Source organism: Pipistrellus kuhlii, unplaced genomic scaffold, assembly GCF_014108245.1.
Source record: "Pipistrellus kuhlii isolate mPipKuh1 unplaced genomic scaffold, mPipKuh1.p scaffold_m20_p_7, whole genome shotgun sequence".
Lineage (NCBI taxonomy): Eukaryota > Metazoa > Chordata > Mammalia > Chiroptera > Vespertilionidae > Pipistrellus > Pipistrellus kuhlii.
In genome coordinates, this window is record NW_023425573.1 from 38257272 (window position 1) to 38272825 (window position 15554).

The following is a 15554-nucleotide window of genomic DNA, read 5'->3' on the forward strand; positions in this document are numbered from 1 at the left end:
CATGTAGAGAGTAAAAAGTGCCAATGTGAGAAAAATTAAGTGCATCTTATAAAGTGAAATGAAAGCTGTTGACATTTGACAATGTAGTGAACACTTATTGGATGTTCAGCCCTGTCCCTTATATGCGGCCCCTCCACATGAGGGAGCCAAGACAGGCTCAAAGGGACCACTGAGCAGCAGAAGGGTCGGAGACCACTTCAATGACCTCCTGTTGAAGGGCATAGACTCTTAGAGAATGTAAACAACAATGCCTGTGCCTGCATTAGTGAAAGAACAGAGAATGAAGGGCCCATTCTCCCCACCAGTGTGTGTGTGGGTGTGTGTGTGTAACAATTCTGACAAGTACCACCAGGACTGCTCTAGTCTGGAGGTACTCATTCAGTACCCCATCCCAAAAGGCCCAGCTTGAAGCATTGTGTATCCTCAGTACCCCAAGTATATGCAGTTCCCTCCTGGAGCAAATTTCCATGACTCTTTTCCCTTAATTTTCTTCTCTCCTATATAGGCTTATTTGTCAGAATTACCTGCCATGTAGCTGAATTTAACAGAGTGCTGCCTGATGGCTGAGCCCACTACATGTTCCTCTAAGACAGGCTGGCTCTGGCGTTCAGGTGGAGGGTCCACCACTCTGAGAACCACATGCAGACTCACCTGGGAGCTTGAGAGGATCTTGAGGGTGCCACACTCCCTTTTGTAGCAAAGGACACTGCACTGCCGCACCCCCACTCCCGGCAGCTTCCCACAGTGGTGTTTTCTCTGCGAGTGTGTTCCTGGGCTTCTCCGTAGCATGGAGCATTTCCATAAAGCTTTACAACTTCTGGCTTCTGTGACACTGTTCTCTGCTCCCTGTGCTACTTCCTACAGCTCTCTTAGCTGGGCTGCCCTTCCTTCTCTCCATTCACATGTTCTTACCCTGGAGAGGCCTTATTATTCTCTATACCACAGCCTCTGAACTGGTCTTTCAAAATCCAGCCTTTCCTTTCTAACCCACTTGATAACTTCCAGAAGCAAAGTTCTAAACATGTCAATTCTCAAAATTTCCAATAGTCCCCCCAGACCTCAGCTCCCAGGCCTGAAGTCATACGCTGTCCATACCCTGCTTTGGGTATGCTGAGTTCCCTGCACCTGGCCTTCCTTCGGACGGAGACACACACTGTTCATTTGGATTCTCTTCTGCTGCTCTTTTTCCCTCTAACTCCTTCTTCTCTCTGTCTTGACTGATGTTTTGTCCTTTCCCACTTACATCTACCTTCCAAATTTTGTCTTTCCTTCAAGATCCAGCTCAAGGGCACCCACTCCCTGATGTTTTCCCTCTCTATCTCCCCCGCCCCCCACTGCCCTACTCAAGAGGAGGTAATGTGGTAGTAACTTCCCTCCAAATTGCCAAGACCCTGTATTATGAGAAGTTGTATGAGCATGCTTTATTTCTTCTCCGGGACACACATTCCTTTGGGAAGAATTCGCCTTTGTGGGTTTTTTCAGGCCCAGTCTTGCAATGAGTAGGCATTCGCTGAATTTGTTGAACAATAGCCAATAGGTTTGGACACTGCTTGCCTTCATGATACCGACTTGGCATGCACAGGGCACTCTGACTGTCCTAGGCCAAGTCTGGGAATATTTCCATCACCATGGGCTTTGGTGAGGTGTCACAGCTTGTCCCCCAATTTCTTCCTGACTGCTCCTTAAGGAGTGTGCCCCCTTTTCAGAGCTAGCAGAGGGGAAGGGGAGGTGGGAGTATCTTATTGGGCAGTTGTCAAATAACGTAAACTTTACCAGATTTCTCTCTTGGAACCCCGACACTTCTCTGTACTAGAAAAATATTTTTTTCCTGCTATAGGCCAGCTAAGCCAGCATAACTTTTGGGGATGGACTTGCCCACACCCAGAGGTCGAGATTGAATGAATATGTGCCAGCCTTTGAGGTGTATGCGTATGCATGAGGTTTCCTGCCCATCTATTGAGAGGGAAAAGGCATTAAGGCTGAGGCTAAGCCATCACTTAGGGCTGCTGAGGGCTGTAAGGAGGTCCCTTCCATGGATCCAGAGCCCACAAAACATGCAAGTATTATAGATGGTTCTCTTTGGGCCACAGGGGGTTTCCCTAGAAAGGCTAGTGTCAGGGTCTCTAATTGAGGCAAAGAGGAAAATAGGTGGCATGTTGGTTGAGGCTTTGCGAAGATGTGGATTTGGATGGAAGCTGCTTTTCTACATTCCCTTCCTTATTCCATTTCTCTCCTTTCTAACCTGTGCCCACCCCTCCATCCACCCCACCCTGGGGCTGAGGAAGTTTGGGGAGTAAACTTGATTTTGTCCTAAGATCTTGCTCAAAATTGACCTCTGATTAATAGCAATGCTGCAAAGATGCCAGAAATTCTTATTTGGTTTCAGTAACTAAAACAAACAAACACATGCTGGTTTGGCTCAGTGGATAGAGCGTCGGCCTGGGGACTGAAAGGTCCCAGGTTTGATTCTGGTCAAGGGCATGTACCTTGGTTGCGGGCACATCCCCAGTAGGGGGTGTGGATGAGGCAGCTGATTGATGTTTCTCTCTCATCGATGTTTCTAACTCTCTATCCCTCTCCCTTCCTCTCTGTGAAAAATCAATAAAATATATTTAAAAAATAAGCCAAAACCGATTTGGATAGAGCATCAGCCTGCGGACTAAAAGGTCGCTGGTTTGATTCCAGTCAAGGGCATGTACATTGGTTGTGGGCACATCCTCGGTAGGGGGTGTGCAAGAGGCAGCTGATCGATGATTCTCTCTCATTGATGTTTCTAACTCTCTATCCCTCTCTCTTCCTCTCTGTGAAAAATCAATAAAATATACTATATATATATATATATATATATATATATATATATTTTTTTTTTTTTTTTTTAAAATAAAACAAACACACCCACAGATCTGGTTACTACCAGATCTGTTGGTGTGTTTGTTTTATAAAATACAATACAATAAAAATAGAGGCTTAGCTTTGGAACTGTTCAGGACTAATGGGGTCAATGTGAGAATTTCCTGAGAAAATGAAAGTTTAAAGTACATGTATGGTGTCTATTACAGATCAAAATTATGAAGATTGCAAATTGAACACACACACATTCCTATCTTCTGAGGTACTTCAGTGGCTCAGGTTCTTCCCAGTTCATGGGCAAGTTCCGTCATCCTCAGGGATTCCTAATGGATACCTAGCCTCTCTGGCCTAAACGAGGTTGCATCCTGCTATTCTGGGTGGGACGCCAGTTCTGCAGGCACCCACCGCCTTGTTTCTGGCTCCTCTGGCACACCAAGCTTCTTCCCTCCCCGGCCTTGCACAGGCATACTCTCCCCCCAGAACACCTCTTCCTACCCCTTCACCTGGGGAACACCTTCTTGTTCTTCAGCTCTTACCTCCTTCACAACTTCTTCACAGAAGCCCCTCCTCATCCCAACCTCACCTCTTCTTTGTGGCATTTCTTACATGTGTCATGTTACCGATGTTGCATGATTAATACCTATCTTCTCCTCTTAGAGACTTCCTGAGATCATCAGGAGTATCCAGGTGACCTCTGCTGGGTCAGGTATTAACCCTTTTGTTGTTGGCTTATGAGGAGGAAGTAGGGTCCCACAGGGGCAGCAGCTAATATTCAGCTGGTGTGGACACGGTTCCGTACAACCAGCGCAGCTGTGTATCTGTCCTCCGCCGCCCACAGACTACATGCTCAGTGAAGATTTGTTGCCTGCTCCCCCTGTCTGAGGTACCTTTAAGTGAATGATGTGCCCCTTGGAGACAATGCCCATGTCCTTCAAGTCTTCTTCCTCCAGGAGAAGCAGGCGCTTTCCTGTAATGTTGTTTTCCTTAAACAAGCTGGCGTACACGCTCATCTCTGCGGAAGCATCACCTGAAGGGAGGGATTAGAGGGCAGAATAAAGTTAGATGAAATCATGTCCACAGCAAAGTTAACTCCATGAATGAAGAAGGTAAATTATTCCACTTGCCTTTTCTGACGAGCTGCTGAACCCAAAAATACTGTGAAAGAGAGGACATATAGAGTTTTCAAGATTCATACATGATCCACAGCCAGACTTAGCAGTAAAAATCCATAGTTCTCAAGTACCATGAATTTTGGCTCACCCATAAAGGTAGAATAGAAAATTTTATTTTTATGATTTTAAAAACGTCAAGCTTTCACATTGGAGCTCTTTCTCTCTCTTTGGGGGTCTTGGACACTTGGTGGATATTGGTTTTCCTCCTTATCTGGAAGGAAAAATACTTTAAAATCCTTTCAAAAAGGTTCTCATAATAGTTTTCTATTTGTGTCTCCGGGGTTGTTGAGGGGCACTGGTTTAGCCAGAAGTTGTATGAGTAACAGGGATCACACAGCAGTGGACAGAGAAATGGGCAGAATTTGTCCTCTGTTCTGGGCCTCATCATGAAGTAGGTATGTGGCCCAAGACAAGCTAAAGCATGGAGCTTCTTTTATAGGATGAGGCTGGACCGAGTCCTTGAATTTCACTTGGCACCTGCTTACTGGTAGCGTCTCACATGACCCTGGTCAAGGGAGACAGAAGGGAGGCCAGATCCAGTCCCACCAAATCTCAGGAGGGGGAGGGGCGGCTTGATCCAGGAATTTTATTTAAATGGTTTGAAAACCACTGAACCCCAAGGACAAAGATTAAAAATAGCCTTAAAAAAAACTTCTCAAATTTGCTGCACCAACGCTGCAACTGGGGATAAAGGGATTTTCTGTCCATGCCCCGAACAAAGGAGATCCTGTGTCCTCTTTCCCTGTTAAGCAGGAACCTCAGATCACCAGGGCTCAGGGAGGAAATAGATGCAACTGGTACCAAGTTTCCTTTCCCTGTAGAAGCTAGAGGCCAGCTGATGCTGAAAGCACGTTTACTTCGCCAAATACAAAGGTGGGCGGGAAATGCCTTAGCCCAGAAACCAGGTGAGCTAGGTAAACAGACCTTCCCCAGAGTTTCTGGTGGTGAGTTTGTACCTGTGGCGCCTGGTCCACTTCCAGGGGCCGGGCCCGCTAAGGCCTGTTTTCTCTTCAACCAAGGTTTAATGAGACCTTGAGCCCAAGGCCCTGAGGTCTCTGATGCAGAATTCCCAGCCCGTTTTTTCACTAAGGAAACAGATACAAAGAGCTAAGTAGGACTTTCCCTCGGGGCCTCTCCCTGAGGGTGGGGTGCAGGACTTCCTTTTGACCGAGTCTGCCCACTTCTCTCAAAAACCTGGGGCTCCTCTGGCTCCAGCTGCAGAGAATGTCTGAGAGCTCCTGTCCATTCTTCCTTGGGAAGGTCAGAGTAAAGATGGCAAAGTTGGACCTGTCCCTTTTGAACTGGCCTAAAGCGGGAAGGAAACCCATTCAGAGGAATCGCAGTCCAGGGCTGCTGTTACCAGATCTTTCTCCACCGTGGTTCAAGTCCATCCTTGGTAATTTTAGGAAAATTTAGGATCTTTTTTTTTTTTTTTTTTTTTTTTTTTTAAGTGTGTTCATTTGGTATCCCAGACCAGTCCTTTTCTGTAGTCCTTGGGATTCCCTATATTATTCTGGGACACCTTTCAGAGCGAATAGGGAGGTGGAACGCTCTTATAAGATGTGAAGCCATACTTGCTCTGCTCTTGAGGCCTTATTATAAACATTACTGCATTCAAAAACAGAAAAGCATGGAACCTGTCGGCTTCTAGCTCCTGAGGCGTTTGTAACTTGTGGACCCTGATTAAACACCCGCCCAGGCCTAGCAGCAGCGGCTTACCACGTCATCTTCCGTCCACGTGCTGATCTCAAAGGAAGGCAGCAGCTGCGGGGGAAACAGGGATGAAATAGAACAAGCATATCGTCAGTGTCCTTTTGGGTTACCCTCTGGTCTGTTCCAGCTCTTGGCTGCTGCTCTGGCTGGTTCCTCCTGCGGGCGAGGTTGGACGGGAAACAAGTGTCCTGACCTAAGAGGAGTTCTCAGGGCTCCACAGGTTTTGCCCACAGAAGCCAACCATGTGCATCCTCCGCTCAGTAACAACCCACTGCTTTCTGTGAGCTGCCGGGGCCGGACTCGGCACATCTTGAGATTTTTCTCTTTTCGCACTTGGCACACCAAGAGTCCTTTCATATCCCACAATGGGGCTTGGTGGTCAAGGAATGCCTGGCACTTGTCAGATGCCAGAGCGTTCTTCGGAATTCTCAGTCAACATGAGGATCGCTTGATTATTAATGAAAATTCCAAAGGGACCGTTTGGTAACCAGACGACTCGGGCTTATTCTTACAGGAGAATGTCTAAGTGTTTAACTCAATGTCTTGCTTGCATTATATTTAAAAAAAACAAACAAAGAGATATTAGGAGACAGGGATGAAGAAGGATGAGCGAGACTGGAACTGCTCTAAGCGGCCCAGGCTGCAGAGCGGCTCCAACTGAAACCAACCAAGCGCGCTCCTGTCCGGTGTGCAAACAGGAGAGCTCACTTTGCAAGAGGACCTCAGCTGGCCCCATGTTCAGAGCCAAAAGGCTCCTCACTTTAGGAAGTGCCCCGTGGCCATAGAGTAAATAAGAATTCCTTACAAAATGTGAACAACACCTGGGTTTCCTGTGACTTGAATTAGGGCTTGTTATAGCCGTCAGCTTTTACTAACTTAACTTCTCAAGATGGTCGAACTGCTCATGAGAGAACTGTAGCCAAGTGCTTTTTAATCTGTTACAAATATTTTGTGTGGGTGAGTCGGGAAAAAAAAAAAAAAAAAGCTGAGTTTGGTTATTTTTGATATCAGGGTCAAAGTCAGAGGGTGGGTGAGTTAATAGTTTAACCTGCAGGGATTTTGAACTCGCAGGTTCAGACCCTGCTCCGGAAGGCATGGCTCTGACGACCAGGAGCCTTTCATTGAAATGGGGGGAAGAAGAGGGGGGGGGGGTAAAATAAGTATGAATTCCACAGGGAGGATAAAGGACACCCTCCTCTTGGCTTACTCAGTGCCTAGGCCGGTGTCTGGCATACAATACCTGGTACATTTTTGTTGAACAGTCTGTTGAAGGAAGAACACCAAAGGATGTGTTTACTGAAATGCTAAGCTCTACGGTGGAGGGCTCAGTGCCTGTGGGTATGCCAGGGAAGAGGAAGGCTTTCATAGGCTAAGATGGGGAGCTGGAAGGCATAGTGGCTTGAGCTGGGCACGGCAGGGCAGGGAGAAGAGCAGGCGAGGAGAAGCAACAGGGCAGAACACCGGCAGCGGGGTGGGGTGGGGTGGGGAGAGGAGGGATGGGCAGGCACATTTGCCCAATCAGGGCACCAGAGGCAGTGTATGTCTGAGAAACAAGGCTGGCTCTGGGGCCAGGCAGCATTTAACAAGCCCCACTGGTTACAGTGACTATGGGTGGGTAGGGTCTGAGTGTTATAGATCAGTTGCAAGGACATACCTCCCTATGCTCTCTGTACACTCCGCAGCCCCCTCGCATTCTCTTCCCTCCTCTGAAACACCCGGTGTGTGTAGGAATCAGCGGCCACATGCACTCACCTGCTGTAATAATGAGGGAAGGAAAAGGATGGGAGGAAGAGGACCTAAACGGAGCTTCATCAAAGAGAACACATGACAAGTTTTATTTCTTTGCAGGGCAGCTGCGTCCAGCTGCAGAAACATGTCATTTCCTTTCCCCAGCACGGAAACAAATGTGAAGCAGGGAACTTTCCTGATTAGTTCAAGAAACAACAGACTAAGTTACAAGAATACTTTCCTACCTCAGGGCTGGCTTTTCGAGGGAGGAGAGGGGTGTGCGGTGTGTTGATTTTTATACCATTCCCAAATGTTGTGCTAAACAACATGGATAGATAAGTGTTTCTTGATTGGGGTGAAGGCTGTAAATGAAATGACTTATCAAAACCAACACCTTGGGTTCTCATGTCAAAAGGAGAGAAGAGCGATCTGGTGCTCTGAGGACGGCTCCTGCAGATGATGCCAGGAAAGGCCCTGGGCTCAGCGTGGGGCTTGCTCTGGAGGCTCCTGCAGAGGCTGGCAAAGAGCAGGAGGGGAAGACGGCTTGGGCTTCGCAGGACAGGGGAGGAGCGTTAATGACCTCCAGCTGTCTCCTTTATGTCTCCTGTACCTTGTTAACATGTCAGGGCATGTGCTGGAGGAAGAGTTCCAAGTCTTCCTGTCTCTCTTGGTGGATAAGAAAAAAATCCACCTGTGACTGAACCCCGTCTCTTTATAAATTCATACACTCCACCCGTTTGCAGGAGAGGAAAGCTCGCACTCATGTGCATGCACACGACCTCAAAGAGTGTCGAGAGTCTAGTCTAAAATGTGATATACTAGGACACAGCAACACATCACAAAGGGATTTACTGTCAAAATGTTTATTGTAAAATGGAGTCTTAAAACAAAGGAAAGCAGAATTCACATCAAAATGAAGTTTATGACACCAGCTTGGACTTCTGAATACATTGTGGACTTGTGCCGGAATATCAAATTCCAACGATGAAGTCGACCATTGAGTAGTCTTACCACACAATAGTAAAATTTAATCTTCCATACAAACATTGCACGAGATTTTGGCATATGACTTCCTCAGAATAACATTGCAGTAGAATAATTGAGGAAAAATTTTGTTAAGAAACAAAAACAAAAACAAAACCAAAAAACACAGTAAAGTGATAATGCCATCTATTCAAAGCTCACACTCAAAGAGTATAAATATTTTTTATTATTTAGTACAAAATTTTAAAATGGTGTAAAAAGCAATATGTGCAGTGTCTTGTATCTAACACGAAAAGATATATTATTCTGCACACGATGTAAAATAATTAATGTAGGTGCTTGCAACTCTACTTTGCAGTAAATAATCACATGCCAGAAAGCGCCTCACAGGCCATAGAATGCAAATAAGTTGGAACCAGAGGAAATGTGGCTAGTCCTCAGATTTCCCGGTAGACACTCATTTTCATCACAGAAACGCTGCATCTAGAGCTGCCAGGCTACGCCCCAGTCAAAGCACTGAACATCCTTCCCTCTGGCAATACTTAATATCTCAACAGGAAACCAGTCTTACTCAAAATCAGTAAAAGGCACCTGATTATAGAAACACGTATGCTCTGTTACATACGTGGTTTGGTGAGACTGCTAATTTCAAAAGGCTGCAACAAGGTTAGTGTATCACAATTGGAAGTATCAATATTTAACTCAGAATGAATGACCTTTCACAAAATTCCTACCACTCCAATAAAAACTCAGAAAATGAAGTTACAGAAGTCCTTCTGGTTGGCTCCCAAACCTTCTCCCATCTGCATTTCCTTGATTTTAATGGGGTTCAAGATGGCATGCTTCAGCTGATGCTAAAGTCTAACTAATCTGCTGCATGTTAAAAATCACTGGCCAAACCCAGCCTCCAGCAGTCCTACAGCATCAAAAATGTGAGGGCTCCGTGCCTGCAACCTCTTGCCATTGGTTACTTATGGAAAGTACTGCATTGGGATTGGTACGAAAAGGGCCCTTGTAAGGGAAGCTGGCCACTTTGCAGAATTGTAGCTACCTCAGTGATGTCTTCCTTTGGTTATTGTGGCGTTGGGGTAACAGGAGGGTAAACTTAAGCTTCGTCAAGTTTCCACCAGAGTTCTTACAGGGAAAGAAGCCATTCCCACAAGTCGAGATTCAAGATAAATGCCACAAACCTACAACGTTCAGATTGTGTAGCTGAGATTCTGACAAATGCATCTTTTTGATTTGGGTGATTTTGTTTGGGGGGAAAACAATTAGACATGGAACTCTAAAACTGCCAGGTTTAGCCAAGTTTCTTCGTGGAGGAAGGGGCAATGGAATTCTCCACTGGGTGCACCTGTCCCTGGCATTCGGGATGTTACCATTTTTGGCACTGGGCACTAGATACACCCCAGTCACCATGACACCCAGCACTCCCCATCATCCTTAGGTGACAGCACTAGTGAGCCACTAGTAGGTGCCATCAAATTCTACAGGATCAACTCTATGAGTAAAGGGAAGAAGATGAAAGAGTAATTATGTTTTCAGTTGTATGGCTCCAACAATTATTACTACAATTCAGAGTTTCAATTCTCATTTTGAATCTTCAAATTCACGTTTCTTTCTCTTACAAATGTACATTTTTCTAAGTCAAATAATTGGAAATGAAGCAAACACCAATAAGTTGCTATTTCAAAAAAACGGATCTGAAAAGTATATTAATTAGAAACTGCACAATGAACAGCAGATTTTCTCCATATGGCTAATAGCTGTTTCTTTATAAAATTAATAAAACTAATAACAGAGTCTAAAGTCTTCTAATCTTTGCAGAGTGAGCCTGCTTTAAAATTCCATTTATATGATTTGGGTTTCAGGAATGTTGAAAACCGTAGGAAGATACAGCTTTTGAACAGAATGTAAAACAGCCAGTGCCATATGGTAACTACCTGCAGCCTAATTCTCGGTGGAGAACAGTTTTAAGCTTAGTCCTGAGGTTATCAACCTGATGGATCCTGAGTCCTTGCTGTTACTCGATGGTAGAGTACTGAGCTATAACCATCTTTGGAATATTAGTGGGAAATAGCAGCAGTTGAAAGAGTAACGAATATTACCTACTTAATGGTAAATCGGGGTCCTATTACCTTCTCTTTGGCCTCACTTGGCTATTTTTATTCATGCAGCAAAATTTTGTGTGTAATCATAATAGATTTATATGTAAAGCAAAAAAAAAAAAAAGTCAGTTCCATTAAGTTCATCTGTTCTAAATTTATTGCTGATTATTCCTAAATGAGGGGCAAGGTTTACATTCTTCCATAAAGTGCACAGATCCCCAAACTAGCCCATAGACATTCCCTTATCAGTGCTGCCTTTCCTAACCAGACATTAAAAAACCTCAGCACTCCCCATGGGCCGTATCCTCCTTTCCTGTTCATTTTACAGCATGCACTTGCCAAATATTTCCCTTCCATACAATATATTAGTGTTGTTTATTGCTGCTCTCTGCTCTCTAGCACGTAAGCACCACACGTGCAAAGATTGTTTTTCCCCAGCTGCTCCCTAGAACAGCAGCTAGCCCAGAGAAAGGGCTCGGTGAGTATCTGTGCATGCATGACTATCTTTGCCTGGTAAAATGTGCAAGAGGCTTTTAAACTACCCTCTTTGGCTCTCTCCTTCAGGCTGCTAAGCCATAGTGTCTGAGGGCATGCTGGGAAGTCAAGAGTTGAAAACCGTCCCTTCTGCTCTACTCCAAGACTTTCTGCTTGCGTGGCTTGGCTCGAGCCAGGGAGCAGACAGGATGCTTGTCTAAGTGTGTGCCTGTTAGTCACCAGCACTCTTGCTGTGGTGCGTGTATCAGATGGGGTAGCTGAGAACCCAATTTCCAGGTAAAAGGCTTACCTACTCTTTCTGTATTTACCTAGTCTGTGGGTGGTAGCTTCAAAGAGCATCAGGATTAATCTGTAGGTCACACTCTTTCCGGAAAGCAATCAATATTTCATACTAAATAAATATCACTTAAAGTCGATAGTTTTCCAGAAGGTTACTGAAACCATTTCTTTTTTGTCGTCTTTTCACTGGAATAATTACAGCAGCTAATATTAACTGACTGTTTACCATGGGCCTGGTTACCTAAGTGCTTTACATATATTATTTAATAATAATAATAATATTAATAACAACGAGGATAATAATAACAACCCTCATAACAATTCTTTGACATAGATTCTATTATCATTCCCATGTTAGAGATGAGCAAACAGACACACAGAGGCTAAATAATTTGCCCAAGATTGTATAGCAAGTGGACGCAGGGCTTTGAATCATGACCTGACTTCATATTCCTCTCGTTATCACTCATATAGGTGGTTCTACATCTCCCATCCAGAACATTCTATTCATTATTTTTCTCCACACAAAGCTGGAACAGGGTACTGATAATTTTGTGGTGTTTTTCAGCTTTTAATGGGGTTTAGAAGCACACCACACTTCAAATTCCAAGAGGCTTTTTATGATCAAATATACTTGGAAATAGGATTAGATAGTATCTATGATGATATCCTTTCTTAAGTCTTCCATAAAAAGTACTTTGATTTAATAGTCAAATGAACAGCACTGCTCTCTGATTTAGGCTGGAAAAAAAGTCTTTTGCCTTTTAAAAATAATGTAACTATAAGTGTTCTGTAGGATTTTTACAAAGAGTGTTTTATAGTTTAAACAAGCTTTAACAAATAGGTGGTAACAGTCAGAGACGATCTCCAGGTGTTTAGAGCCGCGCCTGTATCTATTTCTCTTTAACTCCAGCATCACTTAGGGTTCAAAACAGACCGCCCTGGAAGGCTCCATCGGATATAAGAAGAACGCTTCCTCTTGCACTTTTGCCTAAGTAATGAGGACTTATCTTTGCCAAACCTTTTATAATATTTATTTCCTTCTTTAAAAAATCTATACATATACTTAGAATCCAAGATTATCAGGCCCCTGTGGGAAACAAACATATATGCCCTTACCGGAAGTGCAGGGCAGACCTGTGCCAATACACTGCCCACAAGGGCCCCCCTAAGCCCATATCCTTGTCTGTACACAAGAGAAGGGGAGCCTACGATGACAGATGCTGTTCAGAAGCTTCCAGGGCTAGCGCTGGTTTGAAAGCCTGTGACATCTGCTGCTGTTTTCAGAAGACAGCATTTCTCCTTCAAATGTACTATGGAGAACATCTCTCAGGTCTCACTTTGACCAGTTGTGCTATTAAGTATTGAAAGTTCTCAGAAGTTAGGTATTTCTGAGGAAGTAATTGTTAAACCTTCTTTCATCTCAATTTTTTTTATTGTTGGATTTTTTAGTCACTGTCAATCATTTCTGACAGGACAGTGTATCGCCTTAAGAAAATAAAAGTAGTATGTTACAAGAAAATCAAGTGTCAAAGAAGATTAAGAGTTAAGAGTGCTTGTCCAACACATCAGCTTCCCTAGGCAACTGAATAAACGAAATAAAAAAAAAATGCAAGCTATAAAGCATTCATTAAATTAAAAAAAAGCCAGAATGTCATTAGTTAAAAATACTATATTGTATTTGGAATCACAAGTTTCTATAATCAGGCACCACATTTGCTGATTCATATGCCTTTTTGGCTTGATTTCCCCCATCCCCATTTTTCTATAAGCAAAAACAAATCAAAAGTAAAATCAATAAAGAAATGACTGTTATAGAAATGCAATTGGCCTACAAACACTTGGTTTTCTACCTCCTTCCTGGCTTTTGTACAGACTGAGATAACAAGTTTATTTTTCTTTTTTTCCAAACATTTTCCATTTTATTACTTTGCTTTCTGCTTTCATTCGCTATTATTATCCATGTCATTATCCTCCTCATCACCGTCATCATCATCGTCACCTTCTGACAAGTCAAGGTCACTGAACCCCAGGGCCATGTTGACCTTCTTCCCCTTTCTCTTAGAGGTGGTTTTAGAAGAATTCTGCTTGGCTTGCATGTTTATCTGCATCCCAGAATGCAGCACAGCTCCTGCTTTGTTCATGGAGAAGATATCCCCAAAGCCCATCAGCATCATGGCCTGCAGGCTTTGGTTCATGCCATGGCCCTCCCCGTTACTTGTGGCTGTGATCTGACATGACATCTCTGCACTGTTTGACTCCTCTGTCTTAGATTCAAAGTAAGACTCCTCAGACATTCTTGCAGCAAGAGGCAAGAGAAGCTATCACAAGGGGAGAAAGGACAGAAGTAAAAAGAGAAATTAGGATCAATGTAAACAAAGGAAAAAAGAAACCACAAAATTAGCAGGCACTGCACAGAAGGTACATGATTAGGGAAATAAATCAATCTAGGGAATTCTGGGAGGATTTATTTATTGGCACGTTTGGCTCCAGGAGATCTGCCATAATTTATAAATGACAGAATCAATCACAACCCAAAGTTTGCAAAGCACTGTCGTAAGCCAAATTTCAAATGGGGAAGAAGCTGCACATTTTAAGCCTTCATTTTGCTTAAAACAAAATAGTTTTTAGGATTTCTCTTAAGTTTTCCCAATTTCACATTCATCAGAGAAACATTAGTTAACATAGTATATTAAAAAAAGAAATTACATGGAGATGAAATCTCAAGAAAAAAAAATTAAGAAACCTTGAACTAAAGAAGAAAAGTTTAGAAGAAGCATGGAAACAGCTCAGCAGTCAATATAATTCTAAAAAAAAATGTGGGCCAATAATTGCCCTTTTAGCTAAATTAGGATCTGACTCTAAACCAAAAATGAGGCCAGAATTCACTTGTTTCCACTTATTATTTATTACAGCCAGATAAGATATACTAGTTATCCGATTTATGAAACAATTTACTTTTAAATATATTTTAGATTCTGTTTCTAATAGCTATGTTTTAAACAAGTACATAAATACATGTGAAAATTGGGAGGAAAGGAAATTATTGCTAATTTAGATAGTTACTTTTTTTTCCTTTATTCTCTACTATGCAAGTTTTCTTCTTTAGCATGATTTTATTTTTAGGAATTCTCCTTTTCATAGTGGATACAGATATTTATTTTTCTACCTTATGTAATTAAGTTGAACAGCCAACCTATTTCCATAAATGTTGGTCAGATTCATTTTGGGAATAAAACTGTTTGGCTCAGAAAAGTGTTACTGGTTCTTTTCTTGAGAAATAAGCAAATTAAGGCTTATATTTTTGGTGATGTTTAATTATGGGTAAATTTATGATAATGTACAAATATATCATTGTGGGATGACCTTTATCTTCTGGGTGTAAATATACTTTTGAGGGCCAATTTCCTAATTTTTAAATTAAAGTTGGAGCTGAGTTTTTAAAATATCCTACTCTATTTAAAAAATACTTCTGAGATTGTTAGTTCAAAAAGAATTTCATTGAATTCTTCTAGAGAAAACAATGCCTTTAGATCCTTTAACACTGAAAACAGGGTATTGTTTTCTTTGTAGTCAAATTTCCCAGCTTTGCAAATTTGTTTGCAATTGTTAGATGCTCTCGGGGAAATTCTTTGTTGCTTGTTTATTTCATTATCTCATGGATCCTTCCTCACATTATGTTAAGATCTTAATAAATGTCTCTCAAATAAACTTCTCCTCTTGAAAGAAATAACGTTTTTTTTATATCAAGCTACAATAATAATTATAAAATAAACACTGTTCATATATATGTACAGAGAATTCATCTTCCCAAATATCTTTAAGTAGTATTTTAATTTCAGGGAAGAAAATAGTGTCCTTCCTCAAAATAAATCCAATATACAATTTTAAAGGACATATGTCAATTTTAAACTTCTATAATTAAGATGAGGCTACCTATAGGAAACTTAAAACTCTGGCCACTTGCTTTTTAAAAGCTTTATTTTTTTATTCCTTCTCTCAGAAACCTCATTTACGGTCATCTAGAAACTGGTGTGAGGATTAAAGAAAATTCCTACTCATAAAGTACCTGAGCACAAACTTTCTTTCCATCAGAGACACCAGCTCTAAGCAGGAGAGACATTAAAGGTAGGTATGTAAATAAAGAAAACTTAGCGCTCACAAGTGAGAAAAGGGAAGGAAATCTCACTGCGATGGTGCTTCATGCTGGCCATTATTAGGCGGT

General features: G+C 42.5%; 1 protein-coding gene across 9 annotated transcripts in view; it reads right to left on the minus strand.

Annotated features, from left to right (window-relative positions):
- MAP3K20 (mitogen-activated protein kinase kinase kinase 20) overlaps positions 1 to 15554 on the minus strand; it is a 136833-nt gene that overhangs the window by 26731 nt on the left and 94548 nt on the right. For 7 of the 9 annotated variants that reach the window (XM_036422324.1, XM_036422322.2, XM_045575253.1 and 4 more), the window contains 3 exons: positions 5742 to 5786; positions 3975 to 4005; positions 3738 to 3877 (listed from right to left, as the gene is read on the minus strand). In XM_036422324.1, coding sequence (XP_036278217.1) covers positions 3738 to 3877; positions 3975 to 4005; positions 5742 to 5786 — 216 coding nt within the window. Of the gene's footprint in view, positions 1 to 3737; positions 3878 to 3974; positions 4006 to 5741; positions 5787 to 11506; positions 13651 to 15554 lie in introns of those variants that run through there. The other 2 variants (XM_036422326.2, XM_045575255.1) reach the window with 1 other exon arrangement.